Genomic DNA, 21,428 nt, shown 5'->3' with positions numbered 1-21,428 from the left:
AAAATTTACCTAATCTCGAAAGTGTGAAAAATGATTTTTGCCAATTCAATAATATTCTCAATAATCGCATTAAAAATATAAATAAAATTCGATGGTTTCATTAATTGATAAATACAATTTTGGGGAATATTTTTAGTTTTTTCTATTTCTTGAGAATCGTAGAGAATTTTTTTTAAAAATTGTCTCAAATTTTCTAAATGAATATTAATATAATTTAAATTTACTAATTTGTTTAATAATAATCCAAAAATTATGCAAATGACATAAAGAATGCATGACACAGTAGATATTCTTTTAAATAAAGACAACAATAGATTAATAGATGAGTTCATCAGCCGATGTGTGACGTTTCTAATCATTTGTGGTACACAGGAACTGATAAGATTGATAGAAACAGTTATAAAAAATATAAGCACAAACTTGATAAGAATTAGTAAAATTATTATAGGACGTAAAACAAGAATCATTATTCTTTTTGCAAATAATATAAAAATTTTTGTCAAATTAAAAGATTTTTCATTATTATGCCCTAAAATTTTATTTTTCCATGATATGAAAAATATGGCAATTAATCCAAAGCACGAAAAAATTGATAATAAAATTAAATTTTCCAAATTTTTTCTTTCGTTTATAAAAATTTGTAAAATATTAATAATCATTTTGTAATGATTGAAAATAAAATTTTGATATTTTTCATATAACAATTGAAAATTACAGTGAAAAATTGAGAAAATTTGTAAATTTTGAATAGTGTTGTAATGAAGTGGAATATTTTGATAGACATGAGAACACAATTGAAGGGGAAAAATGAAAATTTGAAAGAATACTTTCAAAAGAAGAAGAAAAGAAGAAATTCCACTAAATCCGAGAAAACAGGACAAACAAGTAAGAAGCAAGATAAATAATCCAAATGCTAAATCTTTCGTTAGAATTTTATATCTGGAGTGTCGTTTCTTTTGAGATTGTTCCCAAATTTCAGTTCGAATTGAAATTGGCATTTCTTTCATCAAGGCTGTGATAATATTCTGTTTCTTTATTTCTTCAATTTTGAGAGACTGAAAAAATATTCGAATAATTTTTTATTTTTAAAAATTAGACTGACAAAACTATTATTTGTCTTTTATATTAATTATTTTATTTAGATTTATTCATATTTTTATTATTTAAAATAATAATTAATTATTTCCTGTTTTTTTTTTCATTTCAATTTTAAAAATTATTCTAAAAGAACGAGAAATTTAATGTTAAAAAAACAATGTAACAGTTGTTTGTAATTTAAATATTTACCAACCTTGGAAACCCGTGAAGGATAAATTAAAAAACGTTTTTTTTCCAAGTCATTGAAAATTTTTTCTCTAATCTTATTTTTCTCTTCATTTATTGACAATTTAATAATATTTGTCAAATTCTCCTGACAATTTTCATAATATTTATTGTTTAACGAAATTCCAAAATCTGTTCCGCCTCTAAATCTTTCCTCATTGCAAATATGACAATTTTCATCGTCAACTATGCATTTTATAAAATATCATTTAACTTTAAATTAGGAAATTAATTAAAAATATTATTTTGCCATTTCAAATCTCTGAGAATATTAATTTTGATTTTTTACGGAATTGTATTTTAATATTTTTACCTGAATAAAGTTGTTGATTTGTGTTATATTCTCGTTCCCAATCACATAAACAAATTTCGCAAAATTTTTGACAATCATCTTCCGGTTTACAGATGCAACAATAATTTTTTTTATCTTCTTCATTTCCTGTAATTACATCATCGACAGTTGATGGTATCGATGGAGTTTCTATTGACATTTCGGAATGCATTTTTGATAAACTGCATCTATAATTTTTTTATGATAAATTATTTTGTAAAAATGTTCAATTTAATTTAAAATTGAACTATTTCTTTTTTTTTGGAAAATATATTTTATTCACTAACTTGTATATATTATTGATTTCTAAGGATTGTAAACTAGAATCAGAATTAGAAGATGATTGAAAACATCTGCAATTATGTTTTTTCTCCGTAAGAACCACTTCTTTCTGTTTTAATTCGTTGCATTCTTCTCGTTTTTCTTGTATATCTATTTTTAAATCTTGCTCCCAATCAGCGCAGTTACAATTAATACAACTGTCACACTGAAAAATTTTATTTTTAATTAATAAGTAATTCAAATTTCATTCCACATTTATATTTGAACTTACTTTCGCTAATTCTCCACAAGGACATTTATTTTCATTATTTTTATATTCTTCTTTCTAAATTTAAATCAAAATAGAATTTATTTCCATTATTCTGATTTCTAATAAATAAAATAATAAATTTTATTATAATTACTATTGAAAAAAACTTTCTAGGTAATTTAAAATAATTAAATAATAATTTATGAAATTAAAAATAAAATAATTGGAAGAATTATAATTGTACAAAGTTGAACCTATTTTATGTATACCAATCCAGAATTTTCCAAGCAATTAAGTTCTTTTGATAAATCGCCAGCTTCTTGAGACCAAATTTTACGATTATTTTGTATACTTCGTAAACAATTGCATAGTTTTTTACTGTACTCTTCTAAACGAGAAATTTTCTCTATTTCAACGCTTTCTCCTTTTCGATTCCGCGGAGAATTATCGACTTGAGTGAAATCATTATTTTCTTTATCTATCTTATGCATTTCTTCATCATTATTTTGAACATTTGCTTGCGATAAACTTTGCAAATATTCTTTCTCCTTGCATTCCATAATGAAGATCTCATCTCGTAGCTTCTGTTCTTTTACTGCCAATGTTTGGAGAACACAAACATTATCGAATTTTTCTTCGTTTATTATTTTGGAACAACCTTAAAAAAAATTAAATAACAAAATAAATAAAAAATAATATTACAATTTGAAAATTGTTTTGTAAATTAAATTCTATTTTATTTTAAAAACTAAAATTTTAAAGGAAATACTTGTTTGGATAAGTACCAGATACCTTCTTGTTCATTAGTTTTTGGTTCATTTGCATGATTATGAAAATTATTTGTTGAATGTGGAAGCATAGTTTCAAGTGTGTTTAATTTTTCTCTCAAGCTATTGAGGTGACGTTCCATTTCTAAAATTTTATTCTCTCCACGTCTTACACGAGCACTAAAACCTCCTTTACATGAAATTGCATCATGTTTTCTTATTTCCATTTTTTTTTTTCGTTTAATATCGTCAATAATTTAAAACAAGATTAATAACCTTATTTTGTATTCAATTTTTTTTTGAAATTCACATTTCATTCTTCATGTCAATGTTGTCAATTGAATACAAATTCGTCGTTTTAATAAATGTGTGATAATTTCGAAAATTACTTGTGTCCGAAACATTTTTTTAAAATTGACATTACTATATACTTGAAGTTTGTTTTATTTTGTAACTAATTTCAAGACTTACAATAATTATTATTATTCTATTATTAAATTATTATTATTCTATTAATTGCAATTCCGATTAATAGTAAAAATATTATTTATTAAAAATAATTATTAATTAGCAATAATTAAATTATGTTTCAGGGAAAAATTAATTTCTTTAATTTAAAAATAAAATTCTGTCTCGGAAAATGAAAAATTTTTTGAAGTTCAATGATTTTTTTTTTTTAATTAAGAAAGTTGAAGATAATGTTTAATATTTGATCTCCTCTTTGAACTCCATTTGAGAGATGTTTCGGTTAATTTGTCGAATTGGATCGGATAATTAAACGGTCACGATCTGGTGCGACTGGAGTCAATGAAGAGGAGACTGTATACTTCAAGTTTGAAGAAGGAGTTGTAACTCGTAAATATATGGACAAGATATGAGTCAGCCTTTTTAAATGTGACGAGGTGGATATAATAGAGGAGACAGTATATACTCCGCGATGACAAAAGTCACATCGTGTTTTTAAAACTCTGCGGGAGTCGTTATAAGTCGCCTGCACGTGCTGCTTCGTCTCTTGCGACTGTATTTACATCGACACCCACGCCGGCTTGAAAAGTGTACCATAAGAAAAAAAAAAAGCGTTCCTGTTACTTAACTTCAATCAAACTCTGATATACCAGTTTAACACCAAGTCTCATCCAATGCGGATCTTTTATTAAAAACCTCGAAGTTTTTTGTGTTTCATCTCGAAAAATTAAATAGCCACTCCTTTTATTTATTTATTTTTTTAATAAACAATTTTTTCAATTTTTACCAGTAATTTATTTTTGTTCCTCTTCTTTTCTTTCACATATTATAAATAATAAAAATTCTTTCTTTTTTTAAACGATTTCAAATGATGAGACAGTAGTGTAAATAAGTCCTTGAATTTTCTAAAGCAAATGCACGAGCCTCGTATGTCAGTCGTAAAGTTCAGTTAAGAATTTTTTTTCTCATCCGTCTGTCTTGTTTTCAATTACTTTTATAATACTTCATTCAAAGAATTCAAATAAAAATGTCCCGGGTATTGAAATAAAAATTCAGGAAATTATTCAAAAACCAATGGAAATCCGAAAAAAATGTCTTCAATTGCTCCAATTTTTGAAATTTTGTATTCCATTATTGTGAAAAATCTGTGACTGAAAAAAAAATTTTAAATGTTTATAATTAAAGTGAGTGGAAATGTAATAAATATATAAAGACATTGAGACTATTGTAAGTGAAGGAAAAGTGTCATTATATATATATATATATATATAGAAGTGGATTTTGTTGCGGACAAGGTTTACAACACGTACGTCAGCAATTTTTATTCTCTGTCGCGTAAGCACCTTTTATGCCACGCAAATTATGCATCGCGTTATACATATACATATAGTGTCAAGTGTGAGATATTTTTACAATGTTTGTCACAAATTACGGTACAATAAAAAATTTATTAAAATTTTCTTGGAATTATCCATATTGATTTAAAATTATTTTATAAGGATAAATTTTAAATTAAATTTAAAAATAATATAATAATAATAATTAAACTATTAGTTATATAATTATTATTATTCTTACAATATTTTTTTTTTTTGAAAAGAATTTACGTAAGATTAGATTATCCCAGAATGTTTCAATTGTTATCTAATAAATTCCTTGAACTATTATTATTATTATTGTAATGTTATTAAAAATATAATTTAATTATGTTTAAATAAATTTCAAATATATGAAGAAAATAAAAGAAGTTTTGAAGTAATAAATTTGAAATATTATTTTCTGATTCGATTTAGAAAATTTTATAAATTGAAAATTACTTAAAAAATGATAACAAGACAATTAATAGTCAATTACTGACAAGAACTTTGGAAGAAAATTAATGTTTGTAAATTAAATTTTTTTAAGAATGCAGGTTGAGTAATCGTGTTTCTTACTTAATTGGAATAACGGTTTCAAATTGGCCTCGTAATTCAGAACAATTTGAATTCACTGGCAACAATTCAGGAGTAGTTAATTTTCAAAGCTCTGATTGAAAGAATATTAAAAAAAAAATTTTTTTTTAGTCTTTAAACGAAAATTAATAATTTTCAATTCACTAATAATAAATACAATAATTATTATCATTCAATAAATATTAGCAAATAATATTAAAAATAACAGAGAATAATTATTATTTTTCTAACAGTAATAAAAATATTTTTTAACTTAAAGAATTAAATTTTTTTTATCACATCTTGAATGTATGCGCATACCACAAGGCACAACCATAAAACTGTTGGTAACCGCGCAAGTTCATTAAATTTCTCATCATAAAAGATGCTATTTTTATTTTCTATTATAATATTTTCATATAAATAAAAAATTGAAATTATTTAAAACAGTTAATTCGAAATACAAAATTTTAGTTTTTAATTGAAATAAATTTTTATGTCTTTTCAGGGAAACGTAAATTGTAATGGAGAAATTAAAAAAAATTGATAGACAAAAAATAATGACTATAAACCATCATTGTTTTAATAGGACAACTCAACCGAGATTTTGATATTTAATCAAATAACAATAAAGATTTTCAATATACCTTTATCTATTTGATAAGAAAAAAAAGAAAATTTTATAACAATGGGACTGGAAGCAGACTTCACTTGCATTTTGCGCGGTACGTATAATCAAAACTATTATCTTTTAATTGCAACAATTGTAATGATAAAGCTAACCAAATAAGTTCTTATCTAAAAAAAAGTAACTTTTAAATATAAAAGTTGACCCACTTTTATATAAACTATAATATGAAATAAAAGACGTTTGGAAATATTTAAATGATTTCATCAAAAAATTAATATCCAAATAAAATTAAAAAAACAGGCACCTTCAATTTTTTTTGTAGATTTCGTGCAATTTCTTGATGCACTAAATGAAGTGAAATTATCCTCAAGTTTGGAAAATATTCGTGAAAATCTTTTACGACGATCAAAGGCAACACTTCTCAATTTAGCAATTGGTCCACCATCATCGCCGGAACCTTATTTAGATATGAATGCCGGCAAGGGTCTCTTATTAGTGACAAAACAAGAGATTGAACTTCAAGAATACATCAATACCGATCATGATTCAGAGCCAAAAATTAATCAGGATTATTATGAAACTTTCCAGGAAATTAATAATCCAAAATCCGAGCATTTCCAATCGATTGAAGACGATGCGGGCGATTCATTGGAGAATACTTTAACGATAATTTACTCCAGTTTCTCAGCCATTCAAACGAGAATAAATTGTAATAAATGGGGACAACTTTTTAGAAAAAGTGAAAAGAAAATACCATTTATTGATCCTTTACGACCTTGTTGGATTGGTGAGTCTAAAACATAATTAATAATAGATTAGTAAAAAATACATTTTTGAAATAGTTTTCTAATTTAGAATACTAACCTTTTATAAAAAAATGGATTTTTGAAGAACTTTCCTAAAAAATTACAGGTTTATTGGGTTCTTATCTTTTGATTTACGGAAATGAAAAAGACAATCGACCTAATGCAGTCGTTCCTATTCGAGGATACAGAGGACGTCCAGCTCCAAGTGTCGATACTAAACGAAGTGATTCTGCTTTTGAGATTTTTTGTCCTGGCCATAAAACCCTACAGGTTGATTTTCTATTTAATTTCTTTTTTTCTTCTTGATATATTTTTCTTATCAATTAGTCAAATAAATGAATAATAAAATGACTCATTTTAGTTTGTGGCAAAATCACCGGAAGAAATGGAAGAGTGGGTGTCAATCATCTGTGAAACGAGTAGCAGAGAAAATGATAATAAAACACGCCTTCGTGAATCTTCTTTCACTGACATTGCACAAATGGAGCAAAAAGATAGAAAAAATTCAGAATCGTCGATAAAAGATGAAAAATATCAAGACGCAGATTTTAGACCTACGAGAAGTAGAGAAAATTTACTTCGAGTTGATAAAGATACGAATAGTGAAATTCTTTTACGTGAAAAAATAACAAAATTAGCAACTAATGAAGAAGAAGATGATGATGATAATAAAACACCTCCATTACCAGCTAGAATCCCTCGAAGACTTCCTTCGCTTCCTCATGAGGAAGTTATTCCCTCTTTTCAACCTGTTGACGAACCCTACGATGAAGATGATATTTATCATAAAATTGAAGATTTCCGCGATGGTACTGGTTATCAGAATTGTATGGTCGCCAAAAAAGAAGAAGAGAAGAAACAAGAAGAGTTGAAAAAAAATTATCTCGACACTTACGATGATGTTACAAGTGAAATCCAAATTGAAGACGATAAAAAGAGAGAAGAAATCCAGGAAGCCTACGATGATGTCCAATCAGTACCTCAGAAAACATCTTTAGAAAACGAAACTGTCGTCGACTCTCCCGAATCCTATGACGATGTAAAGGTAAAAAAAATTTCAATTACAAAACTTTATTCCAAGTCTTATAATACTTGATTTAATAAAAATTATTTTCAGACAATTGATCCAACACTAAAATCAGAGCCAAAAGAAAAAAAATTATTGGGTACAGCACAAATAAAAGCCTCGAGAAAGTCTTTTCTCGATCGAATGCGTAATCGTAGTTACATTGTAAAGAAGGAAAAAAATAAAAAACGAACCTCATCACCATCATCATCAATTTCATCCGAAGCATTGCCAACCTATGACGATATTGCCGGCATGAATAATCAATCTGAAACAAAATATCCCGATATCACAAATATCGAACAATGTGAATATCTCTCACCACCAATTCCCCGACCAATTTATTCAATTCCACCCTCTTCAGTGACACCCTGTTCTCTCGAACAATTATACGACGATATTGCCGTATGTCAAGATAAATTAACCGAATGTACAAAAACTAATTCAATTGATATGGATATTTCGAAAATAAATTTAGATTTTCGAAAAAAATCATCACCAACGAACGATAATGAACAAACAGAAATGGAATTTGAATATTATCAATCGCCAAAAAGTAATCGTGCTTTACAAGTTGACGATACACTTTATGATGATGTTGCTCTATTAATGAAATTTCGTTCTAAACCACGTGAATCGACTGTTTCGAATTTTGAAAAAGTTTGGAGTCGTTTTAGCAGTGGAAGAAGTAAAAATTCAGTGAATGAACCCGAGGACAGTGGTAATTTATCGCCCAATGGTGAAACAAAAGTAAATAGACTTCAAAAACTCGTTAACAAAATTGAAAATACACTCAGCAAAACATCTATGAAACCATTGCCTTTATCGAATTCCAAATCACAATCTTCGAGTAGTGTAACTTAAAAAAAAATTTCACATTTAAAAAAATTCATCTTAAATATATAGAGCGTTATTTTTCATGAATAAGTAAAAAATGAGCGATAATTTTTGTTAGCGAATAAACAAAAATTTAAACGCTACTTTTTTTTACGTGCCAAAAAAAAGAATGGAGTCAACAATTAGTTGATTGATAGACTGATTACTGCCATTGTTAAAAATAGATGTTTATTATAGTATTCCCTTTTGTAAATTGCAATTAAAAAATTATTATTGATGTTACATATTATCGACGAATTGGAATTTTTGAAAGAGAAGCTAAAACTTTCAAATACATTAAAAATACAATACAATAAATAATAATTCCCATTCGTTGGTAATATATTGCATTTCATCAATATTTAGATTTAGAGAGGCTACAATTTCATTTTTTTTCAAATATAATTTTAAGTCCTTCTCTATTCTGTGATTAAAAGAATAAAAATAATCTTATTGTAAAAATAGTTTCCTTTTTTTTTTGTTTTAGTAAAAAATACTCGACTCATTCGGCGAATTCGTTAATCTTAAAAAAAAAGAATTTCAAAGTAATTATTTATTATTAATTAAATTACTAATTAATAAATAATTACTACAAACCATTTTCTTTTTTCAAGATTCATATTACCACTCAGTGGCATAGAAAAAATTTACTTCTTTCATTAACGAAAGAAATATTTCAAACTTGCTCTTACATGCAAAAGTTCTCGTCTGAGTTTGAATATTTCAAGTAGTTATTTTAGTAGTAAAATAGATTTTTATAACACTGCACTGATTTAAGAAAAAAAAGAAAAAGAAAACCTGGCATTTTTCCAATTTTCTCACAATGATTTCTTGAGGTTATTTATCCGAAAGGAAGTATTGCTTGTAATAATCTTGTACAATTACTCGCAATTTATTGCTCCACACAGTAGTGTCGTTGATGAATTTTTCCATCGTTTTCTTTCCAATTTGTTGATAGTGACTTATTGGTAAACCAGTTTCCGTTTCTAAATATCTTATTGTCTCCTGTGTGCGTTGATTGTCAAAAACGGGGAAAACAACGGTGCCTAGAACTATAAGAAGACAGAAGAAAATTGTCCAGAGAAATAAAAATAATAATGATCTACAGAGTGTACTGCATATCCCACCTGTAATTATAATATTAAATTATAATAAAATTTTAGAACAAAAAAATTTCCAAAATAAAAACTTACCGCCTTTTGTATTTTTTGATTTTCGTTTTTGAGATTCGTTTACACTGAAATATTTCCCATCATTTTGATCAGTTTCATCAATTTTTTCACCAAAGGATTGTGATTTTATATTTTCCTTTGCTTTTATTTTTTCAGCATTCTTCTTCTTTTTCTTTCCTTCTTTCTTTGGCGCGACAGTTTTTTCTGCTTCTAAAAAAAGTATAAATTGAAAATGAATTATTTCACAGTAATTTGATAAAAAAAAAAAAAAAAAAACTATAATTAAAATTGAAAAATAACCAGAAATTGCATTTATTCTTCGTTGTTTTTCCTCTTCAATAGTGAGTTGTACGTTTGATAAATATGTGACAATTTTACGAGCACAAGCTTGACATTCGTTAGCATTACTACAAGGACCAGCAACACTTGCAACTGCAGGAGTTAAAGGATTTTCCTTCAAATCAAGCCACTTGAGATTCTTTAAATTTCCAAGACTCAAAGGTAATCTGCTTATCTGTAAATAATTATGATTTTTAATTACAGAATTTTAATTTTAATTTTCATGTATTTACCTTATTGCCGTATAAATCAAGATGTTTTAATTGAATCATTTCTCCAAAATTTTCTGGAATTTCCGTTAACATATTTTTACTGAGATCCAATTTTATTACTTGCGTTAGGGTAACGAATGTCCTCTAAAAAAAAATCGTCAAAATTAATAAATAAATAATGGAAATTGTAAATAAGTAAATTAAATTCTTACCGGTAGTGAAATTAAGGCATTATTTGATAAATCCAAATGTTTTGCTCTTCTAATTGCAGCCTAAATAAAATAAACAATAATTTAATAAAAAAATAAACAATAATTTAATAAAAAAAAAATATTATTTAATTAAAAATATAAAATACTTACAATTTCTTTAACCGGAACTTCTTCTATATCACACAAACTGAGATCTAGAGTTTCATCCTGAAGTTTATCCTTTACATTTATTTTTGTCATTTTTCTATAGAAAAGCAATATAAATGATATATTTTACTCATTTGTAAATAATTTAAAAATTTAAAATTAAGTTAATTAATAAATGTAGAAAAGATAGAAATAGTAATCATTAAAATACATTAAATACTTTTTTTATAATAAAATATGGAAAGAAAATTACCTGCTTTTTGATTTTTCTTAATTCTTCAGTACTAAATTATTTTACACACAATCAATTAATGATAATTTTTTATTGATAACTTTTGCACTAAAAAGAGTTAGCGTGGAAATATTTTAATCCACGTATATTTTTACGGCTTGTCTTCATGAAAAAAAAATAACAGGTTGTTGTAAACGTTGACAACAAATAAAAATATATAGGTTAGAATCAACACAACAAGTTAGCTCCGTGAAGTTGGTATTCCTTGTTTTGTTGGCACAATTGGCGTATCAAACTTCACGGAGCTAAGAAGTAAGAATAATAACAAATAAAAATAAGAAAAATGAGATTTATAAGACCGAAACTAATTACATTTGATATAACAGGTACTTTATTAAAAACAGATGTGAAAAAACATTATGTAGAGGTTGGACTCGAACATGGGATTATTGTTGATCCTGTGAAACTGTCAAAAAGTTTTAATATCAATTTTAAAAAGATTTCAAATGATCATCCAATTTTTGGCAAACATACAGGTTTAGGATCAGAAAATTGGTGGAGGTCTGTTGTTTATGCTGTATTTAAAGAGCAGGATTCTAATATTTCAGAGGAAAAGTTAACAAAGGTATAAAGAGGATTTTGTATATTATTTTTTCTTTTAATAAATCTTTTCTTTTGTTTTTAGGTTGCAACATCATTGATAGAACGTTATCGGAGTAAAATTTGTTGGGAACCTGTTGCCGGAACAATTGAATTACTCGAATTTCTTAGAAAACAAAATACATTACTTGGAATAATATCAAATTTTGACGAAGGATTGGAATCAATTCTTGATTCATTAGATATTAAACAATTTTTTTCATTTGTTTTATGTAGTTATAAATTTGGAATTGAAAAACCAAATCCAGAAATTTTTAATGAAGCATTGAGAATTTTTAAAGAAATAAAAAAAATTAATATTCATCCCGAAGAAGCATTACACGTTGGTGACAATGTTGATCGTGATTATAGAGGTGCAAAAAATGTCAAGTGGAATGCTTTTTTAATAAAACAAAATGATAAATCTGATCTTCTAATTGAAAAAAATGATGTTTTTAGTAATCTAGAAGAATTGAGGAGGTATTTTATAAATAAATACAATTAAATAATTTTAAATTGTTTTAAATACAAATACAAGACCGTATATGAATTATTCTAGTGTACCTTTCTTTTTAGATATATAATATAACCTCTCTGAGATTTTTTATTTTAACATCTCTCAGTCGTCTTACATCTGTTGTAAAAGTCATATAAATCTAAAGCGCAAGCGCGGTTATGGAGCCCGACGGATGCTAGTGATCCTATAGTGTGATAAATTCAACGAGAGAAAGAGATGCCAGTTTTCTCAGTCAAATAGAAGCTGTTTGAAGCAGTTTGAAGCTTCATGTGCTTCAGGGGAGTCTGACTGTACATTTTTTTTTTTTTTGTTTTGTTGTGATAAATTTACATTACATCAGTGTGTTAAATGTGTAATTTTATTGTGAATTTGATTTAGTTTCAATTTTGACTGTGAGGTAAAATATTTAATTTAATTTTATTGAAAATTATTTTCAACAAATTTTAAAACTGTATTTAACATTTATTATATACATATATATATATATATTCTTACAGGGCGCCGATGGATCAACATTGAGGAGAAAATGTCTGGAAATCTCTTTTTTCTCTATGCGATTCTCCTAATTGGAGTTTTCGCTGATCCGGACCCAACAGATGAACAATTTCACAGAATACCAAAAAATAGAGATGAGGATAAATGTTACGATAATTCGGGAAGAGCACAGGTCAGTGAAATTGAAAAAAAAAAGTTACGAATACATTTTTTTAGAGAAGAAACGAATAATTTTAAGTAAAAGAAACCTTTTTTTTAAAAATTAATTAGAAGTTGGGAATTTTTTCCTATTTAAAAAAAATACTTAACAAAAAATTCTATTATTTAAATTCGTTTATTTAAAAAAATTTTTTAAACATAATATCGAGGTTGTTGGCTTAAATTTACACTCGTGCAGGAAATTCTATATGATAGTATATAAAGAGCTTCCTTATAATACAGAAAAAAAAAAGATTAAGCATTTATATATAAAGATTGTGTTCACATAGAGATTCTTATATTTTACTTTATAACTCCAAAAAGCATATGTGTAAAATAAAAGGGGGATTTTCGTTGACATTCTACATTTTGGATAAAGTTCTGGGTTATCATTGAGTTCGAAGTCACTTGAACTTGATGAGAGATAAGGTCTTGACTGTTCCAAATTCTCAAGGGAGAAATATATTTGATATTTCTAATTCATAAAAAAAAAAGTTATATTTAACTGATTATAATATATTTGTTACGTTTTTGTTTTTTTAAAATTATTTTCCTAAAACAAATGTAAAATAAGTGTTTTATAATTTTTTTCAAAAATATTGTTTCTAAATTAATTAAAATTTTCTTATATAAAAATTAGATTATATTTAAAATAATTATTGTTATTCAGAGGTTTTTTTTTTTAAATTTCTTTTTCTTTTCAGAGGTGTATACCACCGTTTGAAAATGCTGCATTCAGTGTTGTAATGGAGGCAACAAATACATGCGGTGAAGAAGGACCCACTGAATATTGTATGCAAACGCACAATGATAATCAAAATAATGAGAAATCTTGTGAAATTTGTAAACAAAAAGATCATTCTGCAATATTTCTTACTGATCATGACAATAATGATAATGCAACATGGTGGCAGTCAACTACAATGTTAGATGGAATTCAATTTCCAAATCAAGTTAATCTTACACTTCGTCTTGGTAAATAATTTTTAATTTACTATTTATTTTAAATTGATTAATTTCATATTATTTAGTTAAGTAGTCATTAATTATTAATTAAAATAGTTGAATTAGTTAATTAATAGAAATAGTATAATAATATTTAATTATTATTATTATATTTCAAGATCAAAAACGCTTTACATTTATTGTTGATTGTCCCTGGAAAGGGTAGGCGGATGAACCTTTGACTTCCCCTATTCCATTTACACTCTATCGGAATGTATATGTGACTTGATAAATTCCATCCTGTTTATTGGTCACACACGCTAAAGAATTTACTGATTCTCGTCATTTGTATATCAGTATTATACACCCACGTGGTTTTCATAATTATACAATCAGAAAGGGTCTAATCTTTCATGAAAAAAGATTTTTTTTTTCTTGCCTATTGATAGAATGCTTAATTCTCCCAGCAATAAGCATAAATTTATTTATTATTATATATTATTAATTATTAACTATTAATTGATAATTTTATTTATTAAAAATTATATTGATTTTCTATTTGCAAAAATTTAAATAATTTCTAATTTACATGAAAAATGTTAAGTATTTAGAAATAATTTTTAGTTATGAAATAGACGCTTCTTTATTTTTCCCGGAAATGAACCATATGTCCTTTCTTTACATAGAAGCATTCGGCCATGTGTTCAAAATTCTCCCAAGGCTTAGGAATATTAAACTGTTAATTATGGAAAATTGGGAAAAAATGTTTATATTTTAATTTATTATTATATTATATTTAAATTATTGCATTAATTATAATTATGTTAATAAATGATTTTTTACAAGTTATAATTATTTTTAATAAAAAACTTAATGTAATTTAATTTTCTAATTTTTTTTTTTAGGAAAAACATTTGATATCACATATGTGAGAGTATTGTTTGAGTCTCCTAGGCCAGAAAGTTGGGGAATTTATAAGAGAAGAAATGAAAAATCTCTTTGGGAACCATATCAATTTTACTCGGCAACGTGTCGTGATACTTATGGTTTGCCTGAGTCTAAGGACACAACACGTGGTGATGATACTAGAGTACTTTGTACATCTGAATATTCTGACATTTCTCCTTTATCTAAAGGAACTGTGGCATTTTCCACCCTTGAAGGACGTCCATCTGCTTATTATTTTGAAACTAACACCGAATTACAGGTTTATTATTATTTTATTATGAATTTTAAATTACAAATAATTAATTTAAATAATTACAATTTATAACAATAATGAATTGAATTTTAAATTAATTAAAAAATTTGTATCTGATTTCTTTAGGAATGGGTCCAAGCAACAGACTTGAGAATAACATTGGATAGATTAAATACATTTGGAGATGAAGTTTTTGGCGATGATCAAGTATTGAAATCGTATTACTATGCAATTGCTGACGTTGCTGTGGGAGCACGTTGTGCTTGCAATGGACACGCGGGTGAATGTGTCAACAGTACAAGCGTCGATGGAAGAACAAGAAGAGTTTGTCGGTTAGATATTAGATAATTTTTTTTTTATTTGATTTTCTTAGAAAAAAGAGAATACACAGAAATTGTGTTAAAAAACTTTACAACTGAAAGAAAGAATCATAATTTTTGAACGTCTTTGTGAGAATTTTTTTCTTAAAATAAATTTTTTTTTTTTTTTGTAGCTGTGAACATTTTACAACTGGTCCAGACTGTAATGAGTGCCTTCCGTTTTATAATGATGCACCTTGGGGACGTGCAACAACTTTAGATGCCCATGAATGTAAACGTGAGTAAAAATTCAAATAATTGATAAATAATAATTAATACCTTTTTAATTGATTTTCTTGAACCATTATTTACAAATAAATATCGTTTTTTGCAATTTGGGTGCTTAAAAAAATTAAAATCATCTTCAATGATTAATAATTTATTATTTTTTTTTTATAGCTTGCAATTGTAATGGTTATTCGGATCGATGTTATTTTGATAAGGAATTATATAAATTAACTGGACATGGAGGTCATTGTTTGGATTGTCAATCGAATCGAGCGGGTGCCAATTGTGAAAGATGTCGTGAAAATTTTTATCAACGCGCTGAAGATAATTATTGTGTTTCTTGTAATTGTGATGAAACAGGTAATTTAGATTTTGTTTTTAAATTGAAATTATTTTAAAATTAAATTAATAATGTTTTAACAACTATTAAATTTTCTTTTTCTCGTAGGTTCAAGAAGTTTACAGTGTAATAGTGAAGGCAAATGTCAATGTAAACCCGGTGTAACGGGTGATAAATGTGACAGATGTATGGCAAATTTCTATAATTTTGGCTCCTATGGATGCGCTTCTTGTGAATGCTTTGATGCAGGATCTTTTAAAAATCAGCCCAATTGTGATGCCGTTAGTGGTACTTGTCGATGCAAGGACAATGTTGAAGGAAAAAGATGTCGAACGTTAGTATCAAATATTATCTACAAATTACGAAACCGTATTATTTATTAATTTGCTATTTATTATTTTTAATAGATGTCGACCTGGATTTTTCAATTTGGCATTGGAAAACGAATTTGGATGCACCCCCTGTTTTTGTTATGGTCATTCAGTGCTTTGTAATCCAGCAACAGGTTATTCAAAGACAGCAATTGAAAGTAATTTTGTGAGGGGAAATGAACGTTGGACAGCTTCAGTTGCAACTGGAACTCCAATTCCATTGAATTATGATGCGCTTACACAAACAATTGCTGTCAATGCACCTGATAGAGATAATGTTTACTTCCTTGCACCAGGTTAATATATAATTATTTTTTAATCTCTTAAAATTATTATCATTAAACTAATTATTATTTGAAAAAATTTTCTTTTACAAATATTTAGAAAGATTTCTTGGCGATCAAAGAGCATCGTATAATCAAGATTTTAGTTTCACGTTAAGAATCGGTGAAACTGGTCCAGCACCAACAGCTCGCGATATTGTTATTGAAAGTGGAAATGGTGAACAAATTACACAACCTATTTTTGGACAAGATAATCGTCTACCAACAATTACGGTAATTTATCAAGATTTATTATATATAAATTTATAATAAATATAAATTAGATATTATTAGATATATAAATTTTGTAATTAATTTTTCTTCACAGGCACAAGAATATATATTCAAATTACACGAGCATCCTGACTATGGATGGCAACCAAGACTTAATTCGAGAAATTTCATTTCTATTCTTTCAAATTTAACAAGTATCAAAATTCGTGGCACATATACTCATCAAGGTGAAGAAAAAAAAATATATATATAATTTTCTATTTAAATCGAAACATTTTTTTGCTAAAAATTGTGTATTTTGAATAGGTAGAGGATTTTTGGATGATGTGAAATTGGAAACGGCACATCGTGGAGCTGCAGGAGAGCCGGCCGATTGGATTGAACATTGTCAATGTCCAACGGGATATGTTGGACAATTTTGTGAATCTTGTGCTCCAGGTTATCATCACGATCCACCAAATGGAGGACCTTTCGCTCTTTGTGTTCCTTGTAATTGTAATGGACATGCCGACATTTGTGAAACAGAAACAGGTGAAACAAGAAAAATTAAAATAAAAAATTATTATAAACTATTCTAAAATAAATAATAATAATTAATGAAATTTTCAGGTCAATGTATTTGTCAAGACAACACAGCGGGAAGTAATTGTGAATTATGTGCTCGTGGATATTATGGACATCCTTTAAAGGGAACACCTTATGATTGTAAACCATGTCCGTGTCCTGATAATGGACCTTGTATTCTTTTGGGTAATAATCCGGAACCAATTTGCTCGGAATGTCCTCTTGGAAGAACAGGTAATTAATATTAAATAGGAAAAAATTCCTAATGTCGCGTCATAAAATTAATTAATTAACAAAGCAAATTTCCTTTCCAGGACCACGTTGTGAAACTTGTTCAGATGGATTCTTTGGAAATCCAGAAAAAGGACAAGCTTGTCGTCCATGTGAATGTAATAATAATATTGATTTAAATGCCGTTCGTAATTGTAATCATGAAAGTGGCGAGTGTCTTAAATGTGTAAATAATACAGCTGGTTTTCATTGTGACGAATGTCTGAAAGGTAATTTTTTTTTATTAAAAATTAGAATCGTTAAATAACGAAAAAAAAAATTACGAATTTATTTTTTTCAGGATATTATGGAGATGCCTTGTCCAATAAAAAAGAAGATAGCTGTAAATTATGTCAGTGTTTCGCTCCTGGATCATTGGAACTTGACGATGGAAGTGTGGCACCTTGTGATCAATTGAGCGGTCATTGTTCTTGTAAACCTCATGTAATTGGTCGTAATTGCGATAAATGTGAAGATGGATATTATCATATTATTAGCGGCGAGGTAAGAAATTAATTATTAAAATTTAACCTTATTTTTAAATAAAAAAAATAACAATTTAATTTTTCTTCTTTAAGGGCTGCACAGCTTGTAACTGTGATTCAGAAGGATCTTATAATCGTACATGTGATGCAATGACCGGTCAATGTCACTGTCGACCAGGAATTACTGGTTTAAGATGTGATGCATGTATTTCTTATCAATATGGATTTAGTCGAGAAGGTTGCAAGACATGCGATTGTGATGTTATTGGCTCACAGGATCTTCAGTGCGATGCTGCTGGACAATGTCCTGTAAGTACTGTAAACAATTAAAATTAAATTAATAATTTAAAAAAAATGATATTAATATTCTTGTTTTGATACAGTGTCTTCCAAATGTTGAGGGACGTCGTTGTGATCGTTGTAAAGAAAATAAATATAACCGCCAGTATGGTTGCATCGATTGTCCTCCTTGTTATAATCTCGTAGAGAATGCCGTTAATTCCCATAGAAGACGTCTTGGTGATTTAGAAGAAACTTTAAAGAAAATCAATAGCAGTCCAACAGTTATAAAAGATTCGGATTTTGAAAAAGAACTAAAAAATGTTCAAGATAGAATAAAGACGCTTGTATCACTTGCAAAACAAGGATCTGGAAGTTAGTATTAATTTTATTATTAGAAAAAACAATTTTTTTGAAAATTGTAAATAATTAATTTATTCATAGGTGAGAAAAAAACTTTGGTCGAGCAATTGGACGATATAAGAGATGAACTAAATGAAATTGAAGAAATTTCCCAAAATGTTGATCAAACTGCAATGAATGCTCAAAAAATTACAATGCAGGGACAAATGAGTATTGATGAAGCTGAAAAAGTACTTGATAAAATTCACGAACAATTGAATGTAAGTTCATTTATAAATTGTAAAATAATTTTAAAAATTTTTCTTCATTGTAAAATGTTTTAATACAATTTAAGGAAGAAGAGGATTATTTGAATGTTGATGGACAATCGGCATTGAAAGATGCTAGAAAACGAGCAGAACAAGTTGGTCAACAAAATCAAGAAATGACAAATATAGCTAAAGAAGCACGAAGTTTGGCAGATGTGTAAATATTAAATTTTAGCATTTATAATTAAAATTCAAATTCAAATTAATAACTAATAATAAATTCATTTTTTTCTAGACATGTGAATGAAGCAAAAAAAATACACGAACTTGCCGAACTCGCTCGTAATAATTCAATGGAAGCTTATAATTTAGCTAAAAAGGCAATAACAATGAACTCGAATATCAGGTAATTTTCTTTTTCTACTTTGTATATAAATATTAAATTAAATATTAAAATAATGATAATTTATTTTTCAATTTAGTGATGAGATTAAAAATCTCGATCATCAACTTGGTGTATTGGGAGATCGTTTCAGTGAAGTTTTAAATTTAACTGTAACGACACTTATGAAAGCAAGTAACGTTTCTGATGAAGCACTTGGTTTATTTATTCAAGACATTACTATTCCAACAGTAAATGTTGTTGAATTACAAAATCAAGTTGATTCTATAAATAATGAGGTAAGAAAAAAAGAATTTGAAATAATTTTATACTATTATTAAAAATTAATAATTTTGTTATATTAATTTTAAGGGTCAAAGGCTCAAGGAAACGGCGCAATTGCTTTTAGAGGATAATGAACATATTCTTAAAGAGACGGAAGAAAAAATAAAGGACGGCGAAAAATTACTTGAAAGAGCACAAGAACAACAAATAGTAACAGCTGAATTATTATCCGATGTCGATGGAGCTAATGCCAAGGCCGAAGAAGCTGTTAATCGTGGTGCTCTTACTTTGAAAGAAGCACAAGAAACTTTCAAAAAATTAAGTGGTAATTATTTTAATATTATTTTAAAAAAACATATAATTTTGGATATTTATTCAATGTTTCTGTTAAAAAGAATTTGACGCTGAAGTTCAACGAGTTCGAGTTAAAGCTGATGAGGCCCTTAAAAATATTGATAATACCGAAGAATTAGTACAAAGTGCAATAAATAAAGCAAATGAGGCTCAAAATGCATTGAAAGACTCTGAGAAAAATGCCCTTGGTGCACGAAATTTTGCAAAAAATGCTCAGGTGAAAAAAAATAAAATAATTTTCATTAATATATAATTAACGAGAAAAATAATTTGATTAATTATTCACAGACGGATGCAGAAAAAGCCAGTGGTAATGCAAATAACATTAGAATAGAGGCAAATAAAACAAAAATGGAAGCCATTCGATTGGGAAGTGAAGCTGAGAAATTACATACTAGAGTTGATATTACTGAATCATTGATTAAACAATATGAAAATCAAGTCGAGAAAGATGTGAACGCTACAAATGAAGTAATAAATTAATTAAACTGATTAACGAATTAATATAATCGAACTTATTATAATTTTCTCTCTTTTTTTTTAGGCAAATTATAAAGTTGGTCAAGCTAAAACAAATACATCTCTTGCTTCTCATCAAGTACAAAAAGCCCTTGATGATGTCACTGCAATTGTTAAAGAATTGGAAGCATTGCCTGAAATAAGTAAGAAATTGTTAATATTTATTTACTTTTTGAACGAATTTATTAAAAAAAATTCTAATTTTCAGATAACGAGGATTTGAATCTCTTGGAAAAACGTCTAATTGCAGCACAAGATGAAATAGAAGCTGCAAATTTAGATAAAAGAATACGTACATTAACAGACGCAAAAAATCTTCAAACACAATGGGTAAAAAATTATGAAGATGAAGTTAATCGTCTTAAATTAGAAGTAGAAAATATAGACGATATTAAAAAAGCATTACCTACTGATTGCTATAAACGTGTACGATTAGAGCCTTAGATATATGCCAAAGACTTTAAATAATTTTTTTTTTATTTTGAAAAATATTTTTCATCCAAACTAACGTGTCTTTTTTTATATAGAAATATATATATATATAGTTTTAATTTTAATAATATTTAAGCGAGAAGCCTTTCTACTTAATTTCGAATTAACAAAAAATTTATAATCAAATTATTTTATAAGCACATATACAATTTTGTAAGTTTAAAAAAAAAGTTTTTTATATAAAAAAAAAAAAATCTGTAACAATTACAGAAATAAAAATATAAATCTTATTTTGTATATTGAATTGAAAAATTGGTCGCGAGCAACAAAAACAGTTTTATATCATATATATATT

At 27.0% G+C, this 21,428-nt stretch overlaps 5 protein-coding genes across 10 annotated transcripts; 3 read left to right on the top strand and 2 right to left on the bottom strand.

Moving 5' to 3' along the window:
- Positions 1-5: 5 nt before the first annotated feature.
- LOC127281896 (uncharacterized) lies at positions 6-3,389 on the bottom strand. The gene is made up of 7 exons (XM_051305870.1): positions 2,979-3,389; positions 2,456-2,844; positions 2,208-2,261; positions 1,942-2,141; positions 1,637-1,842; positions 1,292-1,509; positions 6-1,055 (listed from the first exon to the last, which is right to left on the bottom strand). The coding sequence occupies exons 1-7, from the start codon at positions 3,178-3,180 to the stop codon at positions 6-8; spliced, it is 2,319 nt and encodes a 772-aa protein (XP_051161827.1). The 5' UTR covers positions 3,181-3,389.
- Positions 867-9,039, top strand: LOC127281972 (uncharacterized). 4 transcript variants are annotated; one of them, XM_051306005.1, is made up of 6 exons: positions 867-885; positions 5,858-6,074; positions 6,303-6,767; positions 6,893-7,056; positions 7,148-7,831; positions 7,904-9,039. In XM_051306005.1, exons 2-6 carry the CDS (start codon positions 6,038-6,040, stop codon positions 8,714-8,716), a joined length of 2,163 nt encoding a protein of 720 aa, XP_051161962.1. In that variant the 5' UTR covers positions 867-885; positions 5,858-6,037; the 3' UTR covers positions 8,717-9,039. The 4 variants fall into 4 exon arrangements, with proteins under 4 accessions (XP_051161962.1, XP_051161960.1, XP_051161959.1 ...); XM_051306003.1 differs by lacking the exon at positions 867-885 and adding an exon at positions 4,563-4,724; XM_051306002.1 differs by lacking the exon at positions 867-885 and adding an exon at positions 4,563-4,753.
- LOC127281973 (leucine-rich repeat-containing protein 59) lies at positions 8,896-12,263 on the bottom strand. 2 transcript variants are annotated; one of them, XM_051306007.1, is made up of 8 exons: positions 12,246-12,263; positions 11,064-11,204; positions 10,814-10,907; positions 10,664-10,723; positions 10,473-10,595; positions 10,201-10,414; positions 9,922-10,110; positions 8,896-9,855 (listed from the first exon to the last, which is right to left on the bottom strand). In XM_051306007.1, the coding sequence occupies exons 3-8, from the start codon at positions 10,901-10,903 to the stop codon at positions 9,566-9,568; spliced, it is 966 nt and encodes a 321-aa protein (XP_051161964.1). In that variant the 5' UTR covers positions 10,904-10,907; positions 11,064-11,204; positions 12,246-12,263; the 3' UTR covers positions 8,896-9,565. The 2 variants fall into 2 exon arrangements, with proteins under 2 accessions (XP_051161964.1, XP_051161963.1); XM_051306006.1 differs by lacking the exon at positions 12,246-12,263 and having other exon boundaries at positions 11,064-11,272.
- LOC127281976 (rhythmically expressed gene 2 protein-like) lies at positions 11,361-12,441 on the top strand. 2 transcript variants are annotated; one of them, XM_051306009.1, is made up of 3 exons: positions 11,361-11,667; positions 11,728-12,161; positions 12,305-12,441. In XM_051306009.1, the coding sequence occupies exons 1-3, from the start codon at positions 11,386-11,388 to the stop codon at positions 12,333-12,335; spliced, it is 747 nt and encodes a 248-aa protein (XP_051161966.1). In that variant the 5' UTR covers positions 11,361-11,385; the 3' UTR covers positions 12,336-12,441. The 2 variants fall into 2 exon arrangements, with proteins under 2 accessions (XP_051161966.1, XP_051161967.1); XM_051306010.1 differs by having other exon boundaries at positions 12,258-12,394.
- Positions 12,436-21,363, top strand: LOC127281971 (laminin subunit gamma-1). The gene is made up of 26 exons (XM_051306001.1): positions 12,436-12,595; positions 12,696-12,865; positions 13,596-13,866; positions 14,742-15,043; positions 15,164-15,369; positions 15,531-15,634; positions 15,796-15,984; positions 16,073-16,298; positions 16,372-16,631; positions 16,720-16,892; positions 16,987-17,119; positions 17,199-17,423; positions 17,502-17,690; positions 17,771-17,956; positions 18,028-18,230; positions 18,305-18,520; positions 18,595-18,865; positions 18,935-19,113; positions 19,188-19,318; positions 19,397-19,507; positions 19,584-19,782; positions 19,856-20,093; positions 20,164-20,339; positions 20,411-20,593; positions 20,667-20,784; positions 20,850-21,363. The coding sequence occupies exons 2-26, from the start codon at positions 12,725-12,727 to the stop codon at positions 21,083-21,085; spliced, it is 4,866 nt and encodes a 1,621-aa protein (XP_051161958.1). The 5' UTR covers positions 12,436-12,595; positions 12,696-12,724; the 3' UTR covers positions 21,086-21,363.
- The last annotated feature ends 65 nt before the right edge of the window (positions 21,364-21,428 follow it).

Source organism: Leptopilina boulardi, unplaced genomic scaffold, assembly GCF_019393585.1.
Source record: "Leptopilina boulardi isolate dan_hultmark-lab unplaced genomic scaffold, ZJU_Lbou_2.1 LbouV2_278, whole genome shotgun sequence".
NCBI classification, from domain to species: Eukaryota; Metazoa; Arthropoda; class Insecta; order Hymenoptera; family Figitidae; genus Leptopilina; species Leptopilina boulardi.
This window is presented reverse-complemented; position numbering and strand designations above follow the sequence as displayed.